Genomic DNA, 18,900 nt, shown 5'->3' with positions numbered 1-18,900 from the left:
ACCACGCCCCGGCAATTCACAGACGAGACTAAAATCCGGCAAAGTCTCCTCTGTAAATCGAACCGGTCGCACCTGTAAACCTGTCATACAAACCACACATTCGCATACACCAAAAATAAACTATGGAGCGGAAGCTAAACAAACTCAACTCAGTTTCATTCGTATATCAAAACCAATATTCATATTCAATTCATTATCTTATCAAACACGGAAGTGGAACAACCAATAGCCATATCACACACAAAGCAGAGGGATTCCCAATCAATGTCACCTCCCAGACGAGCGGTCAGGAGTACGTCCCTGAGCCTCGAACTGGAGGCACGAGCACCAATGGCCAGCAAGTGAAGCACTCTACTCCCACAGGTCTCATGACTAGTGTCGCCCACCTCACCGGTCTCACACGGGTCACACCCGTGTCCACATGTCATCCTACCCTCAATGGCTACGTGCCCGTAGGTTGACATAATCCGCAGTCGGGTACATACAAGAAAATCCCAAGTAGTTCGCAATCACAGTAAAACAGTTCGAAAGCATTTCTCATATCGCATCAAAGCATTTCAAGCATATTTCAGTTCATCACATAAATCGAGTTTCATGCTACCTAAACTCTAGTTATAATGGCACATATATAACTGTAGAACCTAGCACATTTCATTATCTATAAAACCATGTTGGATAAAGGATTCAGAACCCCTACATCCGTCCTTGCATCACCAAAGACCTCCCGCCTACCAGACGACCAAATTCCTCCTCATTCGCATACTCTGGAATAAGGAAGAATAACCAAAAAAATCGGATAGAAACATTAGGTTCTAAACGAAGAACCTTCATACGACAAAAACAATAATTAAAAGAAAACGATGAAATCTTTAAAACGATAGCAAAACCGCTAACTCACGAAGACTTCAACTATAACCGAATATCGATTCATCTTCTAACTTCATAACCATGCCCAATCGGGGTCGATCAATCACTGTTTGAGCTGACTTATAACCTTAACATTTAGTCATTAGATGTATTCCCCAAAATCCAAGTGAATCGCCTTTGAAGTTTGCAAAAATACGAACAACAAAGCAGAATTTTTTCCTAACTGTGCATTGTTCGGTAAAACAGTCATAATTCTTTCGTCCGATATCGAAATGACTTGTACCATACCTTTTCGGAAAGCTAACAACCTAAGCTACGACTTTCGTGTTTTATGAAAGTACGTACGAGCAACATATCAATCCCAGATTGGCTCGGACAGTAGGTTTAATTCAGTCCCACGAGTTGTCGTTCGATCGATAACCTATATCACATAATCTCTCTAAAGTTTCTTTTATATCAAAATTGTATAATTCTCAACTAGATAAACCCTAAAACAACATGAATCATCAAAATCCCCAAATTCCATAAACCTTAAACCCTAGAATTAAGAATTTTGACATTAAATCATTGAATTGGTTGATTTCTTACCTTGATTCGATTGAATTCTAGTTAGGATAGCTTTCCCTTGATTAATCCTTCACAAACTTCTACAAATTCGAAGCAACAAGACTCCATTAAAATCAAACAAAGCTAAAATTCTGTCTAGAGAGAGAAATAGGATCTTACTTACCAAAATTCCACAAACCCTAGCTTGAATCAACTCATTGAAGTTGAATTCAACAAAAAATCAGATTTCCCCTTGAAATCAACTTGAAATCTCCATAGAAATCAAATTTTCTTTCACCCAAACCCTAACCCTCAATTTCTGTCGAGCAAAAGAGGGATAAAAGGTCTGATTTTTCTTCTCTTATCCATTCCCACGGATTTACAGTTAGGTCCCTGTTTTTGTCCCGATTGCAAAATACCCCCTAAATTGTCCTCTTTGCTGATTTGGTCCCTCTTTCGACTTAACCTAAATGTCAAATAGTCCCTAAACCAACCTTTTAAAACATGGGATGTTACATAATTCTCCTCCTCCTCCTCTAACTCAACAATCCAACAATCATTCTGAAATTAATTTAGGTTTAATTGAACGATCCTTTTCTGCTGCTGGTGCTGCCGTACTTTCAGCTGTTTTTGTTAACCCCCTTGATGTCGCTAGGGTAATCTCTCTCTCTCTATATATATATATCTCTAGAAAAAAAATCTACCCTCATAGGTTTGATCAAAACTTGTACACAAATAAAGGTAAAAGTTTATGTCGTGATCAGAAATTTGGTTCATTAGGGTTAATTGTCCATTGGACCTTCTTGTTTGTTTACAAATATCAGTAGTATAAAATCTAGAGTAAGAGGAATTGCTTTTTGAATTTGAGAGTTCTTTAATTCCAGACCCCTAGGTTACATACTGATTTCTTTAATTTTCTTACTTTTCTTAGGAATTTCTTACTTTTCAACTTCCACTTAACCTAAACAATTTCTTGCTAATTTTTTTTCTTCATATAATAGCTCAACAAAATCATGGGATCCTGGAATCTGAAGATTAGGTATTCCCAAACTACTTTATCTTCTATAATTGTTTATTTTCAGCTCATATTTTAATCCTTTCAACTATTCATTGTTCTTAAAATGAGGTATTTTTGTGCACTTTCTATGCCATTCTTTCTTATATTTCCATAGACATTAATCATTTTATGTTTTCATTTGATATTCTTCCTTCTTTTTTTCATTTTGTAGGAATTATTAACCACAATAACTTACTCTCTCTCTCCCTCAGTATGTTTGTTTGTTTGAATTTCTAATACGGGAACAACTCAAAAGAAATTTGGATACACAACTTCTTGGAAGTTAAGCACAATGACTTACTCTCTCACAACTAAAGTAAGTCTTACTTTTCCTTCTTTTTTTTTTTGCTGAAATTGTCTTATTGTTCATGTGTTTATAAATTGTATTACTAGTTTATGAGAAAACTAAAATATTCATCTGCTACACCATGATCACAACTATGGACGGAGCTACATAGAGACCATAAGTTTTATTCCCCATGATCACATATGGGGCTGTTTTCATCTTCTTTCTTTATTACTATAGTGATGAAGAATGGATTCCCTTCGGAGGAAGGTTTATATTAAAAAAAGTAACTAAGTTATGGTTGTTAATCAGAACTGGGTCTTCAAAAGATTTTGCTACTCATTTACCTTCTCCGGTATTGTAATTAGGGTTTTCTAGATTCATGGGATGTTCAGTCCTAATCGTGTGTTGCCATGTACTTCAAGTTAGACTGAGAAATGAACTAAATTGAATGTCAAGACCATTTAGGCTTCTATCTTATTCATCACCCAAACAATTTCACATGCTTCTTAGTGATTAATAGAGATTAGTTTGGTACTAACCTATTATCAACATTAAGCCTGTGTTTAGTTGATATAATTGTTGATGTTAATGGTGATTTAGGCAGAATTAGTTTAAATATGTTACTTTTGTTTTAGGTTATCTTTATGGAACTCCATTAGATTTAAACTAACCTATTACCAATATATAGTTTCTGTTTGTTTTTATGTCTATAGAACTTTTTATGCAGTTTCAATATGTTTTTTTTACGTCAAATAGGTTGATGATTGATGGTGAGACCTCTTACAGAAAATCATGTCATTTATTTATACAGATTGTGTACCATTTGTTCTTCGAGTTTCGTAAGGCTATCTGAAATAATGCAAAACCAACTTGACAAATGTTTTCTGCATTTAGCAAACAATTTTCTTTATAGACTGCAATTTTCTTTAATTTCTTAGTAAATATGTTATGGAAGACAAAGAATTAAGTTACTTTATTGAGACAGTCGAGCGCATAGTTGGTGGAGGTTTTGCGCAAGAAAGGAAGAAATATGCCAAGTAACAATAAATGTCTGGTGGATATTATATTTTTCGTATCTTTTTTATCCTTACTATCTCAAGAGAAGAAACATAATTTTCTGTAAAACATGTATTAATCCCTTTCTTTGTGTATTTTTTACTTTTCACAAGTTTGTTTTTTTACTCGACAAAATTTTAAAAATAACTTCTCTATATACCAATCTTAATTTCAGTGACATTAAGCCTTTGTAGAGTAGCTACTTTCGTCGCATCATAGCGACACCATATATGTCATTTTTCTTCTTATTTTTTTTTAATTATGTATGGTTATTATTTTTTGTATGGTCTAGATTAAACCCAAAATTGGTTATCTTTGATTCAGTGTATCAACCCAAATTTACAATTCTAATCCATCTTTTTGTTGGTCTTTTTTGCAGGTTGAAGTTTAAGAACAACCAGACTTACTATCATTTTGGATTTTTGGGTTTAGTCAAACTTGGGATAAATCAATGTAATTGAGTGAGACTTATATTATTATGATTTCTGGGTTCGAAGAAGGTAGATAGATATCTGTGAGAACAAAACTTAACTGATTAGCCGGTAAATCACTATCAATTTTTTGGATTTCGGCAATACGCTTCTTTATACAATTTAATTTTGTCTCTTGAGTTTGAGTTTCTAGAGCAACTTCTTAAGTTCATTATATCATTCTTTTATATCTTATTTATCTAATAATAATGGATGTCTGTAAAGAAGTGTTCATTATGTTTTCTGATTATTTCGTCTTCATCAAGATGAGTTGTTTATGCACGTAGTTGTTCGATATCTTATTCGGTAACTTTTCTTACTTTTTGTTCAAGGTTGTTGAAGTTAAAAGGTGTTCAAGGCGATAAATGATGAGGAATGTCAATATACTAGAGAGCCTTCTTAGGGGGAAAGTTGTACATGCATTTCAGTGTAGAGTTTCTTGACTCTTCGACTCTGGAGCAGTGCAATTCACTGGAGATTGTGTTCTTGGTAGCGGTAACTCAAATGACAGACATGGTTGGACGAATGGAAGGTAACAATAATGCATGATATGAACAAGGAATAGATGATCCTTTCGCCCCAAGCTCAAGCTCAATAGGCATACGAAGGGGATGAATATATGCATGGTTGTGCCAAGAGGGTTCAATATACCCTGCAGGAAGAAGGGGATTAACGTATTGATTATGACTATTTGTTTGTGTTTGTTTACTTCAATTGATTTTGAATGTTTAGCTTATGCTTATCCGTGTAAATGTTTGAAATTGTGTATTTAACTCTTTAATGCATTAGAAAGACCTGTCCGTACCCCACGGGCACGGGTTACACCCTCGTCAATCCATATTTAAAAGGGGGCCAATTTTGCATTTACAAAATCAATTTGATAACAAGAGCAATTATGGAAACAAAAAATTTAATCATTAAACTTAACTGACGGTGTTAACAAAAAGGGGCTAATTTTGAATTTACGAAAAACAGGGGACTATAAAGGAAGCTGGTCACAAAGTAGGGGGCCAAATAGGAAATAACTCAAAAAAAAATGTCATATATACTCTTCACTTTCACAAAAAAAAAACAACTGATGTAGCCATTTATCTTTCCCGGGAAGGAATTTGAGGATAATTTCGTCATATTACTAAAATACCGAGGGCGTTTCCGTACTACGAAAAATTTTCTCCCACAAGAAGAAAATATGTAGTAAGCGATTAATGAGAATACCCAAACTTTTTGCCATATATGGTCACCCTCCTCAGGAATTTTTCCCATTTCTACCTTTTCACGATTTAACCATTCTCGGTCCGATAACCAGTAAAATTAGGGATTAAGAAAAATCGTCAGTTCTTCATATCTCACTCTATCAGTGTGATTTTGCTGAAATCTCACTTCTAAATTCAACATTAATGTCAAGTAATTATATCTACTTTCTCCCTGATTCACTAGTTTTCAGGTACAATTTCCGATTTGTTTTCTTCAATCATCTACTCCTGTATTTCTCATTTATTTTGTGTTTAAGCTTGATTAGGGTTTCATTTTGTACCAGATGCTTCTCTTTATTTGATTTTATGTTAGTACGATTTCATCACCTTTGATGTACGGAAATTGTATATGGATTGTTTGGCTGTAGTTTTTTCATTTTTTTATTGTGTTGGAAGAAACTAGGGTTTTTTTTTTCGAGAAATTGCGGAGTTAGTGATTTTCTCGTGTTTGTAGCAATGTTTCTGTGATTATTTAGTTTTGTTAGGTTTTGGTATGACGATATGCATGCATGTCTCGTTTAACTCTTTTTTTAGTGTTGTCATCTTACTATTATAATAAGCTTATTGTTCCATGATTTTTTGTGGATTTCTCATTTTAGAGTCTGGTGTTATAAGGATAGAGGACGACATTAAGTAAAGTTCATTTTAGTTATTCAACACCTGAACTCTCTTCCAATTTGTTGAAGACCTTAAAAAACATCAGAATCAGCATTACGAGACACCTTCTTATTGCTTGTGTATGTTCTATTAGACTTAGGAAATCAGAGTGTTGGATACAAATGGATAATCTCAGAAGCCAATATCCCCATTACCCAATTGAATTGTTTTTCACCTTCTACCATTTCAGAATTTCAATTGAGAGAGTTTGGAAATAAATAAAAAAGTTAGTTTGGGTGAACTATTAATTTTTGGAAGGGTCTCCTAGTAGGACCTCTACGGAGTAGTAGTGTGTTGGATTGAGTAAGGAGAAAGGAAATTCCAAGGTCAAGATCTAAAAAGGGGTTTAGGTATCTACCAGTATACCCATGCCCAATGTCTACCTTAGTCAGTGGTTGATGCAAATGATTCTAGAATATGGTAGAAATTCTCTAGGGTCTGGAGCAGTCAAGTCAGTATAGTCAAAGAATATTAAATTCTAAATATTAATGAAGTGTCTAGGTAATGTGAGAGTTGTCTACTTGCTGTCTAGAGAAGTGGAAGGGTTGTATCTGGACTGCTATAAGTAGGGAAGCTCTCTAGTTTGTAAGTCATTCTACATCTTTCTGAAATTAAGGAATAGTAAAGTTATTTCCTAGCAAAGGGTTGTCAAAGTCTTTTATGTGGTTTCAACTCAAGAAATCAGGACTCCGACGGTGTTTGGAGTATTACTTACCCTTCTGATTCTAAGGAAGCAAGTAATAATCTGTTTGCTGTAGTGGTATCCTTTCGTTTTTTCTTCATGATAATAGGGTGTTCAATCATATGTACTGATTGTTTTATCTTTTGCTCGAATGTCCTTGTTGATCTGGTTATAACTCATTCGGAATCTGTCTTATCGTGGTTGGACTTCATAAACGATTGAGTTGTTTCTGTTGTTTAGAAGTGATTTCAAACCTCTCTCCTTCACTAAATTCCAGATTTCCTAGTTCCTTATTTTTTCACTAAGTTACTAGTTTGATGGGGCTAAGTTAAATGTATCTGACTTATCACACGCTTCAACCAAGGGCGGAGGTATGAGCAGACCACCCCTGTCTGCAGCCAGGGGTAGTTCTGTTAATTTTTCGAAGGTGTGGGGTTAGTTCAGAACAAGCAGCCAGGGGACTTTTTCTTTTCTTTTACTTATCTCAGTTGAAATTTGAATAAGGAAGAACTAGAGAGAGAAAGATTGAAAGAGTCGTGACTCCTAAGTTCAAAACTTACAAACCGAAATGAATCCGAGAGAGAGAAAGAGAAATTGAACTGTGATTCTAATCGAGAGTCTTCATCAGTTTCTCCTTCTTAGTTTCCCTAACACCATCATCTCCTTCTAATGCCTATATAAATTGAAAATTCGAAGTGAAACCTAGGGTTCATCATAAACAAAATCAAGTAATCAATTAATCAAGGGATTCAGGGTGGTTATCTACTGTCTAGGTAACTAAGGTAAGTAATGTTTCTTTTTAGCCTTATTATGTCTATAAATTACATTTTGCCCTAATAATTGTGTACACTTTGTTCTTATACTTGCTTATTTAAGCATTTTTATCTCATGGAGCAAAATAAAATAAAAACGGATTTGATTTCCTGAATGATGGGAAAGGAATTGGACAAAGCAAAATCCCCTAGCACTAGAGAATTCCCTAGTTCTTAAATTTTGGCAATTGTCATTTAGATTTAGGGTTCATTCCAATAGTTTTTATTGTCTGCCCCCAATTTCAACCATTTTGAGTTGATACTTAATAATTAATGGTAGCATTCCTCTTAAGTATTAGGTATTGTCCAGGTAATTAAGGTAGGCCTTCGCCCCATTCATTAGTTTGGGTAGAATTTGTCGGGTATAAGATTTAAATATTGATTAACTAATCTCAAACCTAGACAAAGATGCTTGAAGATATTGGTAGATGCTCGAAATTAGGGAGAACCAAAAAACTCAAATTTTGTTCGTTGTGGGTACCTAGTTTTGAATGTTGATTTTTTTGTAACATTAGAGAGTAGGAATTCATATAAATTTGTTTTGCTTTGATGTTGATTTAACTTTAGGCTAAAATATCCGAAGATCCTCAAGTACCCAAGCGAAGGGGAAAAAACCATATATATATTTAGCGTGAGAAGAAATTTGGTTTATAGAAAATTGTAGGTTAGTCTTGTATAGTTTCAAATCCTGGCTCCGCCCTTGGCAACTAAGAAATTGAAAGTATGTAGTTAGTCACACAATCCATTGCTCAATTCTATGGTGTTATCCTGCAATGAATTTTCATGGTGTTATCCTGCAATGAATTTTCAAAAAAAAAAAAAAAAAAAATTCTATGGTGTTATCCTGCAATGAATTTTCATTTTGTCAATAAATTTCAAAAGGTTTCCATTGTGTTAATCAATTTGAGTTCCTTATTACATTGCTCAGGGACTATCACGTTTTATTTAGTATTTTAACCTTTCTTTAATTCATATTCTTGGTTGCCCCTTTTCCTTTTTTTGTTTTTGAAGATTAAATTTAAATTCTGATTTTAAGATGACAAAGGTTACCCGCTCTGGCCGCAAACTTACGAATGATGATGATAGCAACAACTCGAAGAGGAATCAAGTTGCTGGCGAAGGTGTAACTTCTGGCTCCTCGACTTCTGAGACATCTGGTCTACGAAGATCGACAAGAGAGAAACAGAGGATATCGGGGTCTTCAAGTACAAAAGCGTCTGAAGGAATTGAGAAGCATACAACACATACTCCTCCGAGTAAGAAAAAATCTGAGCGAGGTGAAAAACGAAAGATGCCAAGTCCTTTGAGAAGGTCTGATAGAGAAGAGGGTCAGCGTTCCTTGAGTTTGTCAGGGTCGAATAAGTCTGAGAAGGGTTCAAGTTTTCCGGATACTAAAAAGGAAAAGGAGCAGAGCGAGAAGAATGAGAAACAACTGAAACTAAATTCCAAAGATGAAGCAGTAAATAAAAATAAGAGTCTGAAACCGGCCCCTAAAATTAAGAAATTCAAGAGACTGGATGCTCGTAGTTACAGGGCAGCGTTGTATCCCCACAAAAGGAAGGTTAAGGAGTCAGGTATGATAATATCTTATAGCTTCATTGAAATCTAAGCCACGTTGTATTATTATTTTTTCCATCTTTAGGGCATCTGATGACATTTGATGTGAATAACTAGGTAAAATACATTCTGAGAAAAAACACAGGAGTTTAGACCTAAAAAGGTAAAAGAACACAGAAGAGAGTTCATCCTTTAGGGTATTTGATGACATTTGATGTGAATAACTAGGTAAACTACACTTTGAAAAGAAAAAAGAACACAGAAGGGAGTTTAGGCCTACAATCTTACATAACTTTGTAGTTTAATGTTCAATAGCGAAAGTTTTGCATATCCATTTAACTGTGTTCATCATTGTGCAGTTAGCGCATATTCAATAAATACCCAAAGCTAATTCGATGTTCAATAGGGAGTTTAAGCCCACAATCTTATACTTCTCCTTTCAGTTTGTTTGGATATTAATGAGAATCTGAAACTGTATGATTATTTGTCTCAAGGGGACAGTGAAGATACTGAGAGTACTTCAGGACATCCGATGGAAATAGAAGTAGCCCATGTTAACGGCGACCATAAAGATTGTGTTGAAGAGGATCTTGCAATCAAGAACAAAGATATTTTAGTGGTGTCTAAGCACGGGGATGAGTCTAAACACGGGGATGAGTCTAAGCACGGGGATGATTCGCCACTGCAGTCATCTCAAGGACAGGTATCGATGGCTAAAGAATCAAGTGAAGAATCTAATAAGATGCAGCTGGATTGCTCAACAAAAGACTTGCAGAAACCAGAGTTAACAGGATCACCTTCAATTGCACCATCTGTTACTTTAGATCGTAAGTTGAGCAAATCCAAACTTATGGAGTACTGGGTTCCTGTCAGTCTTTCCAATGTGCAGCTCGAGCACTATTGTTCCGTCCTACTTTCTAACTCAAGATTACTACGTTCAAGTTCAAAGACTGACACTGTTGAGGCCCTCCGGGATATTCTTATTTCAGTGAGAAAGGTGAGACTGTCTTTTGTTATTGTAAGTTACTGGCCATGTATGTATATTTTATTTTTTTAACTTAAAATGTTCATTTGATCTTGATGTCTTTCTTTGCAGTGTTGTGATCACCCCTATCTTGTGGATCCTGATTTACGACAGTTGCTAACAGAAGGTCTTGCACCGACTGAGTATTTAGATGCTGAAGTAGATGCAAGTGGCAAGCTAAAGGTTCTTGACAAAAGCCTTTCAGAGATAAAAAAGCGAGGGTTAAGAGTGCTAATCCTTTTCCAGGTACAAACTCATGTTGATTGATCTCGCTTTGCGCTAAGAAGTTTGGTTATTTCAAGCTACTAAATGCTTTTCGCAAACTCTATTTATGGCTTGTTTAGATATTTCTTTGCATAATGTCCGTTTTTATACTTATAATGGGAAAAGTAGAAGGCTAACTGGTTTAATATCTAATGAATTCTTGGGTAACAGCTTGTATGAAGTATGAACTGAGGACTGTTATTGTATCTCTAGACTGTATACCCCCTAGTATGACTATGTGAAACCATTTAGGTACTTCAATGGATTTTTTAGTCTCACATAAATGCTCTTTTTATTGGACAGTCTATTGTTGGCCCTCTTCGAAACACTATGGGGGACTTTTTGGATGACTTTCTGCGTCAAAGATTTGGTCAAGATTCCTATGAACGTGTTGATTGTGGGTTGTCTACGTCAAAAAGGCAAGCTGCTCTGGACATGTTTAATGATAAGGAGAAAGGTAGATTTGTTTTTTTGATGGGGACTCGGGCGTGCAGCCCTAGCATTAAACTTTCGTCAGTTGACATTGTGATTCTATATGATAGCGACTGGAATCCATTGAATGATTTAAAAGCTTTGCACAAGATCAGTATTGAGTCACAGTTTGATCATATAAAGCTTTTCCGTCTGTATTCATCTTGTACCGTGGAAGAGAAAGTCCTAATTTTTGCTAAGCAAGAGAAGCTTCTTGATCACTTTGAAAAGAACATGAACCACAGTAATTGTCACTTGCTGCTCAAATGGGGTGCTTCTTATCTGCTTAAAAAGTTGGACGAGTTCCACGATTCTTCCCCGTCCTCGAATTCAATTATTTCTTCCGAGGAGTCACTATTTAATGTAGTGCAGGAGTTACTAGCTCAGCTACCTCTGGCCTTGGGAAGCAGTACAACAAACGATTGCACAATTCTAACAGCAGTAAAACAGATGAAGTATTCTGAAGATATTTCTTTACCGGGCGAGCTAGAAATGCAGTTGAGTGATGAGGACCCATCTCATGTTTTTTGGACAAAATTACTGGATAGGAGGCCTCCAAAATGGAGATATTTGTCTACTCCATCCCCTAGGCCGCGGAAAAGGGTTCAATACTTCGATAAGTCATCAGAGGAGATGGAAGTTGACAATGATGTTACGAAGAAGCAAAAGAAAGCCCAAGATCCCATACGTAGGAAAAATCTTCTAGAAGATAAAAGAAAATTAATCGGTGGGAACAAGGAAGGTAGGTAGGGATGTTTTATCGTATTTCTTTGTTAAATTGTTTAGTTTTGGAGAACTGAAGGTAACCTCTATACCTGCAGGAGCACTTCCAACTCCTGCCTGTAATGGATCTCTACCCGAGTCAACAGCTAAGATGGATACAGCATGTCATCCTAGTTCTAGTAACATCTCTGATGTAAATGAAGCTAGCATAGTTGAATCTGATGAAAGAAGAATTTTACGCGATTCTCAAAAGAACCTTCACATGTTCCTGAAGCCAAAGATATCAGAACTTTGTGAAACCCTACAACTTTCTGTATGTATCTGATGAAACCAATTATTCTTTATATTTGTTAGCTTGTTTCAGCTTTTGATAATTGAGTTACAATATGCACCTCTTCCAATCTGAAGTTGAATTTTATAATGCAGCATATTGTTGTTCAACTATGCTATAAAAATTGTTAATTTTGTTAAGCCTGGTAAGGTTGAATAAAAATGTGCAGAAAATAGAATAGAGCAGCAGCATGCTGATGCATAAAGTTCCTTGGCTGTTGATATTCTCATACGAAGTACACCTGACGAACATACACCTCTATAAGCTATATTACCCTTCTGGAGTTACATATGTGGAATATTCTCTTGAGATATTTAGGGAACAAACTTTTAGTTATACAACATCTTGTGATTGATGTTCGCCATTTTTTCTGAACGATGGTACCTAGAGAACTGATACTCTGTTTGGAAGATAATTTTTTTTATCTGCCAATGCCTTACAGATAAACTTGTATGTTCTTAATTATTTAATACAGTTTATTTGGAGAAATGGCTACAACTTCAATGAAGTAACAATAAAGGAACATACGAGTTTCCCTATAGGTATTGCATGAGGTGCTTGTATTTGTTTTTACTGAAAACCCAGTATCATAGTGGTTTGACTTTCCTGTCTTGTCCACTTGGGATGCTTTTCTTGTCCAATTGTTACTTCTTGTACCCATTCGTGTAACCATTCCGCCGGTGCCTTTAGCATAATTTCTATCTTTTCAAAAGAAAATTGTGAAGGGACATTTTAACAAATGAAAAACAAAAAAAGTGTTTGAATGAATTAAGATTGTGTCTCTAAAAGTGTGGTTGCATTGTGTTCATGGAAAAGCAAATACAGAAAAATTCTTAGACAATGGAGTCAAGTTTCTGATGTACATTAATACTTGATTCATGTTTGCCCTAAACCTTGATAAACAGGTACATGTCTTTTGAATCTGTATGTTTTTTGTAAATGCAGGAGGATGTTAAGGATGAAGTTGGAAGGTCTCTTGAGTACGTCATGACTAATCACCACATCAACAAGGAACCCGTGACAATATTACAGGCTCTTCAGATATCTTTGGTTAGAATCTTACTTATCTATTCAGTTGCAGGTCCATCATGTCTTGTTGGAAAGAACTCCCTAATTTATTATGAGGATCTGATAGTTTCATTACGAAGACAAAATTAATTTAACTGATGGATGTTTGCATATTAATTAATTGTTTAATGTGCAGTGCTGGATTGCAGCTTCTGCGATGAAACATAAGATGAATCGTAAAGAAACACTTGGACTTGCACGTCAGCATTTGAATTTTGAATGCACGGATGAAGAAGCTGATTCTGTCTACTCGAAGTTGCGGATGCTAAAGAAATTCGTGACTCCTCAAGCAGAAAAGATCGCGGAGGATTGTTTACAAGAAACTGCTAGATCTCCAGATGAGAGGAATCACTGTTTGCGCGGGAAGCTTCAATCACCAGTCTCTGATCAGCAACAATTGGAAGGAGAGATTAGAAAAACCTCTAAACTGCAGGGACACGTCTTGGAAAAGTGTAATGAACCACTAATTGATGAAATCTCCAAAAGCATTGGTGTGGTAAATAGAATCTACTCTGTGAGGATGAAAAATATCCATGCTAAGCAGATGGAGGAATTTCAAAACTTCCAAGTACAGAAGGACAAAATTCTGAAGCAATCGAAGGCAGAGCTAGAAAAAAAGCACCATTTGGAGGCAGCTTTTATTCGCTTCATTCATAGTCAAATTTCAGTTCGGTTAGAAAAACTGAGGAAGATAGATCAGGAATTCAGTACGAAGGTGGAAGAACTTGATAAACGTATGGATAGGGAGCAGGAGAAACTTGAATCTATGCAGCAGGCAGCAAGAAATGAAGAGAAACGTATGAAATGTCATTGGTTGCAAGAAGCAAAATCTGGAAGATCGGTGGCTTCATTTTCAATGCTCCCTCTGACTGAATCCGGGTTTAGGATAGAGGACATGGATCCCATTATGCAATTTAGTCTCCCTGATGCTTCAGAGAATGCTATTCCTATATCTAGATGTTTTTCAGAACATCCAAACGAAATGGCAGTTGCTGATCTTCCAATAACTGTTGAAAACGCTATAGAGGTAAGCTGCCTTGGCTTCTAGCCTCCCACTTCTATTATTTACACTTCCAAAGATTTTTTATGTTGATTGCCGTGGGAAGGCTAAAAAGCAGCATCTTTGGAGGGGAATAAATAGAACTCTATATTCTTACTAATTTAATGTGGTTCTCAGGTACCTGCTGTTCTTAAATCTAGTGATCAGCTACGGTCGGAAGCTGTAAGTGCTGAACATGGTGGCATGAATAACGAAGAACAGTTTCAGTGTCCAGAAAAATCCCCGGTTGGGGAAGAAGGCGAGGTCTCAACAAATTTGTCTTCGCAACCTGTTGCACTGTCAGAATCCGGGTTCAGGATAGAGGACATGGATCCCAGTGTGCAATTTAGTCTCCCTGATGCTTCAGAGAATGCTATTCCTGTATCCAGACGTTTTTCAGAACATCCAAATGAAATGGCAGTTGCTGATGTTCCAATAACTGTTGAAAACACCTTAGAGGTAAGCTGTCTTGGCTTCCAGCCTTCCACTTCTATTATTTACACTTCCTAAGATTTTTTATGTTGATCACCATGGGAAGGTTAAAGCAACATCGTTGGAGGGGAATAAATAGAACTCTATATTCTTACTAATTCAATGTGTTTCCCAGGTACCTGCTGTTCTTAAATCCAGTGATCAACTACAGGCGGAAGCTGTAAGTGCTGAACATGGTGCCGTGAATAACGAAGAACGGTTTCAGTGTCCAGAAAAATCCCCGGTTGGGGAAGAAGGCGAGGTCTTAACAAATTTGCCTTCACAACCTGTCGCACTGTCAGAATCCGGGTTCAGAATAGAGGACATGGATAGCAGTGTGCAATTTAGTCCCCCTGATGCTTCAGAGAACGCTATTCCTGTATCTAGATGTTCGGAACATCCAAATGAAGATGTTCCAATAACTGTTGAAAATGCTTTAGAGGTAAGCTGCCTTCGCCCTTCGCTTCCAGCCTTCCACTTCTGATATTTACACTTCCCAAGATTTTTTTATGTTGATCACCATGAGAAGGCTAAAGCAACATCATTGGAGGCCAATAAATAGAACTGTATATTCTTACTAATGTAATGTGGTTCTCAGGTACCTGCTGCTCTTAAATCCAGTGATCAACTACTGGCTGAACCTGTAAGTGCTGAACATGGTGCCGTGAATAACGAAGAACAGTTTCAGTGTCCAGAAAATTCCCCGGTTGGGGAAGAAGGCGAGGTCTTAACAAATTTTCCTTCACAACCTGTCGCACTGTCAGAATCCGGGTTCAGAATAGAGGACATGGATAGCAGTGTGCAATTTAGTCTCCCTGATGCTTCAGAGAATGCTATTCCTATATCTGGACGTTCGGAACATTCAAATGAAATGGCAGTTGCTGATGTTCCAATAACTGTTGAAAATGCTTTAGAGGTAAGCTGACTCAGCCTTCCACTTCTGATATTTACACTGCCTAAGATTTTTTATGTTGATCACCATCAGAAGGCTAAAGCAGCATCAGTGGAGGGCCATAAATAGAATTGTATATTCTTACTAATTCAATGTGGTTCTCAGGTACCTGCTGCTCTTAAATCCAGTGACCAACTAGTGCCTGAACCTGTAACTGCTGAACATGGTGGTAGGAACAATGAAGAGCAGTTTCAGTGTCTAGAACAATCCCGGGTTGGGGAAGAAGGCGAGGTTTTAACTAATTTGCCTTCACAACCTGTTGCACTGTCTGAATACGATGGTCAGCCGAGCGACTCTTCTTTCCATCAGGCTGAACTTACAACAGAACTCCCAGTTCTGGCACCTACTGATGCAGTAGCAATGGTTCAACGTGTTGTTGGGAATGATATAGGGGAGAGAAACACATGCGAACAATCTCAAATTCAACAAGCCGAAGGTCAGCCTCAAGCTTCAGTAGTAAATAACTTGGCTTCTTCTGTCCCTGTCAGACCCAGAAGTACGGGCCCTGTTCCAGATTCTGGTAACCGCCTTCCACAAACTGCTCATATGGCTTATAGGATGCCTCAGCCTCAGCCTCAGCCTCAGCCTCAGCCTCAGCCTCAGCCTCAGCATCTGGTACAAGCTGATCCTCTTTCGAATGAACTGGCAAGAATACGCAAAGAGGAAGACCAAGTGATGAAGTTCCACGAGGATATGGTTGGTGTTTGATTTACCTTTTCTAGGTGATATTTTTGCATGCTGGGTTTTAGGTTGCAGTTATTTGCTTATTGATGACTTTTATGTTTCTTGTTATTCATGTGTAGAAAGTGCGATTGACTTCTGATATGGAGAAAGAGATTGAAGAAATCCGGCAGAAATACAACAGGTTACATAAGGAGGCGGATTCTTCTTTGGCGCAAAAAAGGAAGGCATTGGAAGCAAGTTTCAATAGAGTGTTTATGAATAGGATGCTAGCTGAGGTGTTCAGGTTCAAATGCAGTGATTCTAGGGCTGCTGGAGCGCAACAAGGTATATTACGCCTCTTGACGTGATAACCCGTCCTCAATTTTAACTCGGTTATAAGCTAAGAACTCATCCGCTTATGTGTGCAACAAAATTGATTGTGGTGAACTATTCGATCAATTTTATCAATAAAAGCAATATTGTGCGAGTTACATTTAATTTCCCCTTGTTCAATTATAATTGAAAAATAGTTGGGCAACTCAGATTATATTGTCCTTCATTGTCCGTCTCTGAAAGGAAAAAAGTGGATTTGCAAAGATATTGTTGAAACCAAATTGTATTCGTAAAGGAGACACTTAGAAGTTCTAAAAGAAATTCAACACATGACATTTACTTTACTCTTCTAAGTTATCTGCAACTTTTGTGGTCAGCACATAAGACCACCCTTATCTCATATAATCAAATGTAGAATTGTTAGATAGATTAATGTACTCGTAATGATGTTAGCAACATTTCATCTGAATGAGGAAATTTTAAACCCTTATTTCTTCTTTTTCCAGGCACACGTTCAGGACCCGTGCAACGTCAGGTCCTCCCTTCATCTTCTCAACCAAGTACGCAGAGACCATCGCTTATAGCATCGGCTCCACCATCAACAGCCGCAGCAGTCTCTCGACCAGTTCATGTGGTCACTCATACATCTGCTCTTTTCTCGAGCAACAATGCTGTGGTCAGACCTCACTTTGTTTCCAGTAGTTCAACCACTGGAAACTATCAAGCAGGAAGCACTCAGCTCCGGGCAGCAGCCCCGCACCTTCAAACCTTGAGGCCTTCCACTTCAGTACCACCACCACCGCCACTCAGTTATCCACCACCGCTAACCACTGCAACAACGCTCAGTCAACCACCTCTCAGTAATACTTATGCGGTCAGTTCGGCTGGTCCACTCCTTACCGGCCACCTAGTTAGCCTCCCCTTGCATAACAGAATGAATCAACCAGTTAGTGGTGGTGCTTCTGGTAATGCCGGTCAGATCTTTGAGATGGTGATGAGGGATTTCGACAATGGCCATGGAGGCACTAATTCACCCAATCAGATATTATCTCCTATACCAAGTATTGACCCATCTGACCTTTTTGAACCTAGAAATTTAGATACTAGATCGTCCAAACAAGTTGCACCACCACAACTCCCATCAGCAAATATTGTTTGCTTGTCTGATGACGATTGATTCAAACTCAGAGATCTGTAAGTAATAGGTGTAGTGAATTTTGTCAGCTAGAGGGAATTGAAAAAAAAGAAAAAGAATCCCCTTTTGTGAATATTAATGAATTATGGTGTATTTAGTTATATCTTTGATATCCCCTCTTCTGTCTGAGTCTAAAAATTGTATCTGATAGTCTTCATTTTGATCGATATATGAGACTCAAGAGGAACACGTTTGATTTAGTTTTTTTGATGTTATAAGTGTATTGAATTTAAAAGTCCGACATTTAAATGTGGTTTTATAGAGTAAATTTCAACTCGTGGTATTACTGGGATTTCATATGTCCAAAAATTTCATGTCATATCATTTGTTTCTGGTTTTATATCATTTTTGGTCCTTTAAATTGACTTGCAGTCTGGCTCAATGCAGTAAGTTCTTCAAGAGAGATTTTAAAAAAACTGTTGGTAAAAAAGTATGTCGTTAAGAAGATACGATACGAAATAATCTCTTCTACTTTTTTTAATTCTGGTTTTATTTCCATTATAGAATCCATTAGAGTGGTATTTGGAGGTAGGTAAGCTACTAGTAAAAGGAAGAAAAGTAGAGAAAGACTAACTAGTTGAATTTTGATCTACCCACTTTCATTTCCTCAACTACCAATTCCCCTTTCACCACCCAACCATGAAAGTGTAATTTTTTAATTCCAATCATAATTAACAATCACCATTAAACAACTATTTTATTAATTTTCACATTGTCCAAGAAGATTCCAACATCAAAGTTACTATTTTCACTTTCAAGCTCTTGCAGTCATTTAATCATTCTATGAAAATTATTTATATCATTTTGGAAAATCTTCAAAACTAACATTGAAGTCAGGTAGGAAATCAAATTGGAAATGAAAATTTAATTTTGTTGCTGTAAGAAACAACTAAACGTTGACTAGGCAGCGGACGAGTTTGGCGGAAGATTGACTCCAAGTGAGACCGAATTTAAAGTTGAGATTCTGAGCATCATTATTGCATGGTTGCTTGACCAATGACCACTACTAAACACGTATTTTCTTTCATAGTTTTGTCGAAACGATCTTTTATGTGACATGTATTTTCTTTCAATATTTGATGTCTTATGGACTAGATATACCTAGTTAGAATTTTCTTTG

General features: G+C 36.8%; 1 protein-coding gene and 1 long non-coding RNA gene across 4 annotated transcripts; one reads left to right on the top strand and one right to left on the bottom strand.

The window, feature by feature from the left end:
- Nucleotides 1-522: 522 nt before the first annotated feature.
- On the bottom strand, nucleotides 523-1,741 carry LOC147546365 (uncharacterized). The gene is made up of 3 exons (XR_015223103.1): nucleotides 1,598-1,741; nucleotides 1,456-1,514; nucleotides 523-764 (listed from the first exon to the last, which is right to left on the bottom strand). It is a non-coding gene; the product is annotated as an uncharacterized LOC147546365 (long non-coding RNA).
- Nucleotides 1,742-5,355: 3,614 nt separating this feature from the next.
- On the top strand, nucleotides 5,356-18,048 carry LOC147546364 (uncharacterized). Of its 3 annotated transcripts, none has more exons than XM_086632612.1 (14): nucleotides 5,356-5,729; nucleotides 8,726-9,263; nucleotides 9,741-10,243; nucleotides 10,343-10,516; nucleotides 10,838-11,747; nucleotides 11,827-12,041; nucleotides 13,005-13,109; nucleotides 13,264-14,154; nucleotides 14,305-14,625; nucleotides 14,774-15,079; nucleotides 15,236-15,553; nucleotides 15,695-16,285; nucleotides 16,393-16,597; nucleotides 17,092-18,048. In XM_086632612.1, exons 2-14 carry the CDS (start codon nucleotides 8,726-8,728, stop codon nucleotides 17,760-17,762), a joined length of 5,748 nt encoding a protein of 1,915 aa, XP_086488738.1. In that variant the 5' UTR covers nucleotides 5,356-5,729; the 3' UTR covers nucleotides 17,763-18,048. The 3 variants fall into 3 exon arrangements, with proteins under 3 accessions (XP_086488738.1, XP_086488739.1, XP_086488740.1); XM_086632613.1 differs by having other exon boundaries at nucleotides 5,359-7,659; XM_086632614.1 differs by having other exon boundaries at nucleotides 5,481-5,729; nucleotides 8,735-9,263.
- Nucleotides 18,049-18,900: the final 852 nt, after the last annotated feature.

This window comes from Eschscholzia californica, unplaced genomic scaffold (genome assembly GCF_041429995.1).
Source record: "Eschscholzia californica isolate CP2 unplaced genomic scaffold, dmEscCali1.0.p SCAF_4, whole genome shotgun sequence".
Classification (NCBI taxonomy): domain Eukaryota; kingdom Viridiplantae; phylum Streptophyta; class Magnoliopsida; order Ranunculales; family Papaveraceae; genus Eschscholzia; species Eschscholzia californica.
The sequence above is the reverse complement of the archived record's forward strand: the minus strand, read 5'-3'. Positions and strand labels throughout refer to the sequence as shown.

What these genes read in the sequence shown, in the direction of transcription:
- LOC147546364 (XM_086632612.1), top strand. Translation starts at nt 8,726, where the DNA reads ATGACAAAGGTTACCCGCTCTGGCCGCAAACTTACGAATGATGATGAT. An exon ending in GTGAAACCCTACAACTTTCT is followed by an intron (nt 12,042 to 13,004) that starts GTATGTATCTGA and finishes TTGTAAATGCAG; the next exon opens with GAGGATGTTAAGGATGAAGT. An exon ending in GGCTGCTGGAGCGCAACAAG is followed by an intron (nt 16,598 to 17,091) that starts GTATATTACGCC and finishes TTCTTTTTCCAG; the next exon opens with GCACACGTTCAGGACCCGTG.